Raw genomic sequence first — 8,836 nt, 5'->3', positions numbered from 1 at the left:
ATCAAGATGGGATCCCCTGCTGCGTGTTCCCATCCTGCTCTTTACGCTCCTTTCATAAAATGCACTGAACTTGTTAAACTTGTCATGGCTTATTCAATATCTGTCTTCTTTCACCAGAACAGGAACTTCCCAAGGCAGGAACATACTTGCCTCATCCACAGTTGTATCTCTTGCATGTAGAACAGTGCTTAGCCCATTGAAAGAATTAATAGCTACGTGTTTATCCTTTTCCCTCCGCAAACACACACACCCACCCACGCACGCGCACACATGCACAAACCTACTTTTACTCTCAGTGCCTAGGACAGTGGCTGGCACAAAGCAAACTCTCAGTTAGCACTTGTTAAATGGAGGAACGAATACGTGAGACTCCTCTACGACAGCTGAAGCTCGGGAGGCCAGGGATCACGTCTTCAACGCTGTTGTTTTCCGTTTTTTTGTCAACGTGGGATCAAGTCAGGTCTCCCCGAGAATGTCCCCGTCATAGGACCAGATGTCCAGAACTCCACTCCAGGCATTCACAGCAGGGTCCCCAGAGCCCCCCTTCTCCGCTGTTCACAACCTGCCCCACTCTCCCACCCGGCCCCACCCTTTCTTTCCAATTTTAATTTCCACAACTTCCTCTCAACCTTGGGGTCTCAGCCATGGACACCCTCCCAGAACACAGAGGTAAAATCACCTGGTTTTCTCCATTGTCCAATAGCTGCCATGGAGAGCCTGATGGAGTAAGGACAGGAGGTGATACAGTAACTAGTTCAGTGGGACAGAGGAAGCTTCATCAAAGCCATGACATTTGAGCCTGACCTTGAAGGTAGGTGCTAGGTAGCCAGGCGGAGACTGTGAGGGCTGGAGTAGTAAAGAGCAAGGCAGGAAAGGCATTTCAGGCAGAGGAAATAATCAGCAAAAGCTCAAAGCAGAACCGGCTAAGATTTCTGGCGTTGTGGCTACTCCCTGAAGAACAGTGGGGTGCAGAAACATGGGGGGAGCAGAAGGACTGCCAGGGGCTGGAAGAGAACCCAGAAATGGTATCATTAGAGAGAAAGGAAGTAATGGTACCATAGCAACAGCAAAAGTAAGATGTGGCCTTTCCTTTTTTTTTTTTTTTTAACGTTTATTTATTATTTTGAGAGAGAGAGACACACACAGTGTGAGTGGGTGAGGGGTAGGGAGAGAGGGAGACACTGAATCCAAAGCAGGCTCCAGGCTCCGAGCTGTCAGCACCGAGCCTGATGTGGGGCTCGAACCCACGAACTGTGAGATCATGACCCGAGCAGAAGCTGGACGCTCAACCGACTGAGCCACCCAGGCGCCGCTGGCCTTTCCTTTTAAAGAGACCACTGGGTAACAGTGCATGGGACTCTGCCTTTCCCGGGCCTACAGAATAAATGTTTGCATGAGCTGATGTCTCCAAGTCTTTCCAGCTCTGAAGTCCTGTGACTGAAACTAAAGTCTCCCTGGGCTTCTCATTCCAGTTTTGGCTCAGCACCAGGACTTGTGACCAGAGATGAGGTCAGTCTTGTAGATTTCAGGACAAACGAGGGCTCTGTCTATGCAGCTGGTGCGCATTTCCTGTGCCCAGAGCTCTGCGCTTGTGTGTGGTGCAGCCGGCTGTCACCATGTTCATGGCGTCACCTGCCCCTGCCAGCCTCTCATCCTCTGGGCTCCCGGAGCATCCCTAGAGCTTGGCCGGGACAAAGGCGGCACAGCAGGTTGGGGAGGGTGGGTGGATGACAGGGGGCCTATGGCAGGTTGGCAGGGCACTAAGGACACCCTGATGATCCTTGGCTCAAAGGCCTAGGCTTCCGCTTTCCTTTCCTATGTCCGCATATGTTTCTTGCAGCCAATAGATTTTGGAATGAGTCAGACCTGGCTGTGAATTCCCTCCTTGCCACTTACTTGTGGCAGGGCATTTGGCCTAGTTTGCTTGGTTTTTACTCATTATTGCATTTGCTCACTAGCTCAATTTGCTTACTGATCCATCCACTTATGTATTATTTGATAAATGTTCAAGAATGCCTACTGTGTGCCCACACAATGCAAGGGACCCGGTGTTCCACAAGCTGACTTTGTCACTGCCTTCATGATCCACAACACTGCTAGCCTGTGGGTTCAATGGCAGAGCCACTAACACTCGGCTATAGAGCATTTGAAATCTGGCTGCTGTGACCAAGGAAAAATTTCAATTTTATTTAATTTTTATTAATTTAAATTTAAAAACAGATACTTGAGAGCACCAGGGTGGCTCAGTGGGTTGAGCGTCCGACTTCGGCTCAGGTCGTGATCTCGCAGCTTGTGAGTTCAAGCCCCACATCGGGTTCTGTGCCGACAGCTCAGAGCCCGGAGCCTGCTTTGGATTCTGTGTCTCCCTCTCTCTCTGCCCCTCCCCTGCTCATGCTGTGTCTCTCCTTCAAAAATAAATAAACATTAAAAAAATTAAAAATAAATAAATAAAAGCAGATACCCGGTTCTCTTTTAAGTATGCTTGAAATAACGGGAATGTGAAGCCGCTTTTCAACTGTAAATTTTGTGAAAACTAAATACAGATCAAATATTTCGCATCTAAGTCATGATGCCCTGGACATGTATAAAAACACATTGGATTTCAGAGTGTTAGTAAGAAGTAGGAATGAAAAAGATTCTTCTAATAAATGTTTCAATATTGATGACCTGTTGGAAATAACCATTTTGGATCTACATAGAGTTCAATAAAAATAATGACCAAAAGGAATTTCATCTATTTCTTTCTCCTTTCTTTTTTTTTTTAATTATTTTTTTATTAACGTTTATTTTTGAGACAGAGACAGAGCATGAATGGGGGAGGGTCAGAGAGAGAGGGAGACACAGAATCCGAAACAGGCTCCAGGCTCTGGGCTGTCAGCACGGAGCCAGATGCGGGGCTCGAACCCACAGACTGTGAGATCATGACCTGAGCCGAAGTCGGACGCTCAGCGGACTGAGCCACCCAGGCTCCCCTCTTTCTCCTTTCTAAATGTGGCCCCTGGAAACTTAAAATCACATATGTGCTTCACATGGTCTCTGGACAGGGCTGTGTCAGGCAATTAAACGAGCAACTACAATGTGAACTCCAGGATTGTGGCCAGCGTTAAATGAGATGCTGCGTATAAAGTGTGTAGTTCAGAGGCAGCACGCAGTCTGTGTTAGCCATGCCTGAACTTCAGACATCAGGCGGTATGCCATATCACTGCGTTCCCTCACCTGGACAAGTGGTGCTGGTCTTAGGGCCAACTTCTGGTTCCCTTTGCTGACAGTGACTTTTTCCCCAGGGGTCTCGTGGGACTTTTATGCGAACAGGGCCTTCCATATCCCACCTCTTGTCCTTAGGACACTGCCAGATCTATGTTACAACAGGGGCCCAGGGACCCCTCTGGGCCCCGCTGGATGTCATCTCTGTTTTCCTTCTTCTTCCTCCTCCTCCTCATCAGTACACACTCTGCCCTACTTCAAACTCTGATCCATACTCTAGGACTTTCTAAGTCACTTTTGGATTCCACAGATTGGTAAAATTCCCCCACAATTTTGAGGACCTAACACAGGATTGTTTTCTCTATTTGTTTGCTTGTTTTTGCAAATAATAGGGTCACTAAATTTTTTTAAACATTTTTTTAAGTTTATTTTATTTTGAGAGAAAGAGCACAAGCAGGGGAGGAGAAGAGTGCGGGGCGGCGGCGGGGGTGGGGGGAGTAGATAATCACAAGCAGGCTCCACACCACCAGCACAGAGCCCGATGCTGGGCTTGAACTCACAAACCGTTGAGATCATGACCTGAGCCAAAACCAAGATTCAGATGCCCAACCAACTGAGCCACCCAGGGGTCCCTGAAATTACAAAAAAAAAATTACTATCTCCTATCACCGTATTTCATAAGAGAAAGAACACTTTTATTTATTTATTTATGTTTTTTAACGTTTATTTATTTTTGAGACAGAGAGAGACAGAGCATGAACGGGGGAGAGGCAGAGAGAGAGGGAGACACAGAATCTGAAACAGGCTCCAGGCTCTGAGCTGTCAGCACAGAGCCTGACACGGGGCTCGAACCCACAGACCGCGAGATCGTGACCTGAGCCGAAGTCGGACGCTTAACCAACTAAGCCACCTAGGCGCCCCAAGAAAGAACACTTTTAAAGGTGGGGACTATTTTTTTTTTGGGCAGGGTTTGATAAGCTAATTCTAAAATTCATATAGAAATGCAAGGAGCCCAGAAAACAATCTTAAAAAAGGAGAGCAAAGGTAAAGGACTCACACTTCCCGACTTTAAAACTTACTACAAAGCTATAGTAATCAAGGCAGTGTGGTATTGGCTAAGAACAGGCATCTGGGTCATTGGAAGAAAATCGAGGGTTGAGAAATAAACCCTTACATCTATCGTCAATTGATTCAGACAGGGATATCAAGACAATTCTATGTGGAAAGAATAGACTTTTCAACACATGGTGCCGGACAATTGGATTTGCAAATATAAAAGAATGAATTTGGATGCCTATATCTCATAAACACAAACCGTAGTTCAATATGAACCGTTGACCTAAATTAAGGAGCCATAAGCTCTTAGAAAATATAGTGGTAAATCTTTGCGATTGCAATGAATTCCTAGGTATGACCCCTAAAGCATAAGCAATAAAAGGAAAAAAATGGATAAAATGAGCATCATCAAAATGAAAACTTTTGTGTTGTAAATGACACAGTTGAGAAGAGATAAAGACAAGCCACAGGATGGGGAAAATATTCGCAAATTGTATATCTGATGAGGGACTTGTATCCAGAATAAAGAACTCTTACAGCTCAACGACATCATGATAAAAAAAAACCTAACTAAAAAATGGGCAAAGGATTTGAAGAGACATATCTCCAGAGAAGATACACCACAGGTCAATAAGAGTATGAAAAGATGCTCAATGTCTTTAGTCACTGGGGAAATGCAAATCCAAACCGCAGTGAGATCCCATCTGACATGTACTAGCATGGCAATGACCAAGAAGGCTGGTATTAACAGGTGTTGACACGGACGTAGAGGAATTGACCCTTATATCCTGCTGGCGGGAGTGAAAATGGCTGCTTTGAGAAACAGTGTGGCAGCTCTTAAAAATGCTAAGGATAGCATTACCATATGACCTAGCCATTCTATTCTTACATATCTACGCAAGAGAAATGAAAACACCTGTCCACGAAAAGAAACCATTAACAACCCCCCCCAACCCCCGCAAAAAAAACCACACACACAAAAAACCTCATACACAAATGTTCGTGGCAGCATTGCTCCTAACAACTAAAAAGTAGAGAAAGTCCCGCTGTCCATCAACTGATGAGAGGATGAACAAAGCGGGCTATACCCACGCAAAGGAGTTTTATTATGCCATAGAAGGAAATGAAGTAATGATACATGGTACCACGTGGATGAGCCACAGGGGTGCATCAAAAACGTGCTCAGTGAAATAAGCCAGGAACAAAAGAACACCTACAGTATGATTCCATTTATTCGCAGCGTCCATTTGTAGGCAAATCTACAGAGACAGAAAGTAGATTAGTGGTTGGCAGGGGCTGGAGATGAGATTTCCTTTTGGGGTGATGAAAATGTGCAAACATTAGATGGTGGTGGTCGTTGCATGACTTGATAAATAATTGAGAGCCTTTGACATGCACCCTCCTAACCAGGTGAATCTGATGGCATATAAATTGTATCTCAGGACAGCTGTTCAACATGAAAGCAGGCTCCAGGATGGACAGCATATTAGGGAAGAGAACAGAGCTGTGCTGTTTCTAGGGCTTCAGTGTGAGTGTCCACTCTGCTGCTTTTCGGCTGTGGGACCTCGGGCAAATTAGTGACTTTGCTAAACCTCCGTTTCCTCAACGACGTGGGGGATCTTGGGAGTACTAAGCAAGAGCCTCTGTGGAAGGCGACACAGTGAGTGCTCAAAAAGCACCAGACATGGGCACCCAAGTGGCTCAGCGGGTTAAGTGTCCAACTTCAGCTCAGGTCATGATCTCACGGTTCGTGAGTTCGAGCCCCACATTGGGCTCTGCACTGACAGCATGGAACCTGCTTGGGATTCTCTGTCTCCCTCTCACCCTGTGCCTCCCCCAGTCTCTCTCTCTCTCAAAATAAATACATAAACTTAAAAAGAATTCCTTAAAAAAAATCACCAGATATTTTTGTTGTTAGATGGGCCTTCACCTCTGATTCAAAGATAGTCCTTTCCATAAAACAAAGTGAACTTTATGAAAATCTCACTGGCTCATCCTTTGTTTTTCTCATTTTGTAAAAACCAGTGAAAGCTTCTTTACTGGCCAGCACCTTCTCCCCCGCCCCCACCCCTCGGGGCAGCGGGACACTGCCCACCCACGTCATCATCCCCCCCTCTGAGAAGGAGACTGCCAGGACTGGAAGAGCTTTAGGGATCATTTACTCCAGACCTTTCCAAGCACATTTTAGGAATAGAATCAGTCTTCACATGAAATTAAAATACTAATAATCATAATAACAGCTAATGATTCCTGAGCCTTCCCCATAAGCCAAGTATGATGTTAAGCATCTCACGTGTATCATCTCCTTCAGGAACCTTCCAGGTACTCAAGGCCACAGCGTTAGTAACTGGCAGAACCCTCAAAAGCCTATCAGCCTTATACAAAACGTCTGTACTCTTGATCAAGGGGCAGTTGAAAGGGGCCTGATTCCAAGTGTTTGCATCCTAGCTGAGCTCCTGGACCCTAGGATATTGAACGGCCTCAGTTTCCTGGAAATGTGCATCCTCGTGATACAAATGCTATGCAGGATTACTGCGCTAAGCACTTTGCACACATTTTTTGCACAACATGCAGCCGACAAGGTGTGAGGGGTCAATGTTTGCTTTCTTTTTAAACATTTTTTAATTTTTTAGTATTTTTTTTGTCAGAGAGAGAGAGCGTGCATGATGGTGGGTGGGGGGAGGGAGGGACAGAGGGAGAGAGAAAGAGAGGAAGAGTCTTAAGGAGGTTCCACACTCAGCATGGAGCCTGATGAGGGGCTCGATCCCATGGCCCCGGCATCATGACCTGAGCCAAAATCAAGAGTCAGACACTCACCCAACTGGGCCACCCAGGAACCCCAATGTTTGCTTTCATTACCACTGCATATATCACCTCCTTATGAAGAAACCCAGCATGAGAAACAGATTACAGTAGGGTTGTTCCAGTTGAAAAGAGTGGGGTGGGGGGGTCCCACTTCTATGTGTCCTATCTTCTGCTTCTCCCTGCAAGGCGACCCCTAGGAACCCTTCTTTGGGACTCTAGGACTTCTTGAAGCATAGTTTGAAGCCACTCTTCTCACCTCAACCTTATTCATTGCGTAGATGAGAGAACTGAGGCCCAGAAAGGGGAGGATACCCGCCCAAGGTCACACAGTCACTCAGGGGCAGAGCTAGGATTAGACCCAGGACTCCCTGATCCCAACCCAGTTGTTTGCTGCCCCTGTTGGGGGCCCCCAGGCCTCAGAGAGGTTGTGCTGCTGCCAGAACTCCCAGGTTGCCCCCCCCCCCCCACCAACCCAGTCTCAGGGATAATCCTTTAATGAACTAAGTGGGGCAATTATGGGAGGGGAGAAGGAGGCTTTGTTACTTTTTGGTAACCAACTGGCACCCTACAGAGCCTCACTTACCATCAGTGGAGGAGCACTTAGACACAAACCCACTGACTTTCCACCTCAACACCCCCCATTGGGCCCTGGGGACAAAGTGGTGATCGAGCAGCTCCTTCTGTGCGGCTTCCATCTAGTACGAGCAGTCGGACCCCAAACAAGCAAAAAACTGGAGCCAAACCCCAAAAAGATCAATCACCTCAAGACATCTTCCAGTTTTCGGTTCTTTGTTCAAAGCAGAGTAAGGGGTTGGATCCTGCAGGTCGCACAAGACAAGGCCTGGCTGGTGCTGCTCCTTCTGCCGGGACTGGCACCTGTCTTGTCTGTGCGGCTGGCTCCTGGTGGCCCCGGGTCCCCTCCCAGCTCATCTGGCCAGAGCGGCCTTCCCTGGCCATGGTACCGGAGCAGCCCCGAGCTGCTCTAGCCCTGCCTCTGCTTTATTCTCTTCAGAGCGCACAGCTCGCGACAATCATCCGACTGATCTATTTGCTGATGTGCTTGTTTTCTGTCTCCAGCCCCCTATGGAAGCGCTGGCGGGCAGGAAGTGTGTCTGTCTTGCTCGCTACTGCATGCCCAGCACCCAGCGTGGCGCTTGGCATCTGGGAGGGACTGCGCAATATTTGTTGCCTGAGTGAGCGAAAGAAGAAGTGAAGAAGTCAGGTGCCAACAAGCGGACGTGGGGAAAGGACTCTCATTCCAGGTCTGTCACTAACTTGCAGTGAGACATTGGGCAAGCTTCTTGCCTTCTCTGGTTAAGCTCATGTTCTTCAATTGCAGAGTTAAGGAGTTAGAGTTAGCATCTCTTTTGGCTGTGTGCTCACATCTCCCTTGAAGGATTTTCATGCAGAAATATGACTGACTTGGCCTTGGACTTGTCTCACTCACGAAGCTCTGTGTTCCTTGGAGGCAGAAACCAAGTTTTACCTACAGTCTAAGCCAGCACAATACCGGACATACAGGAGTAACTGATAGTGTTGGGTGAGTGAATGAATGAATGAACAACTTGATGGATGGATGGATGGGTGGATGGATGGATGGGTGGATGGATGGATGGATGGGTGGATGGATGGATGGATGGATGGGTGGATGGATGGATGGATGGGTGGATGGATGGATATATGGAAGGCGCTCTGAAGTTCCTTCCAGGGCTAGCGACTTGGAGTTCCAGGGTTCCTGTAAACAGCGACAATGAAAGAGGAAGTAGGTATT

General features: G+C 47.2%; 1 protein-coding gene across 1 annotated transcript in view; it reads right to left on the bottom strand.

The window, feature by feature from the left end:
* Positions 1-629: 629 nt before the first annotated feature.
* The window catches only part of SLC36A1 (solute carrier family 36 member 1), a 182,333-nt gene continuing 174,126 nt past the window's right edge, over positions 630-8,836 (bottom strand). The window contains exons 11-12 of the mRNA XM_060634764.3: positions 5,474-5,519; positions 630-1,004 (exon numbers count right to left, since the gene is read on the bottom strand). Of these exons, the coding sequence (XP_060490747.3) occupies positions 5,491-5,519 (29 nt within the window). The 3' untranslated portion in view covers positions 630-1,004; positions 5,474-5,490. The remainder of the gene's footprint in view (positions 1,005-5,473; positions 5,520-8,836) is intronic.

Source organism: Panthera onca, chromosome A1, assembly GCF_046562875.1.
Source record: "Panthera onca isolate mPanOnc1 chromosome A1, mPanOnc1 haplotype 2, whole genome shotgun sequence".
Taxonomy (NCBI): Eukaryota; Metazoa; Chordata; class Mammalia; order Carnivora; family Felidae; genus Panthera; species Panthera onca.
Note: the sequence above shows the minus strand (reverse complement) of the source record. Positions and strands in the feature narration are given on the sequence as shown.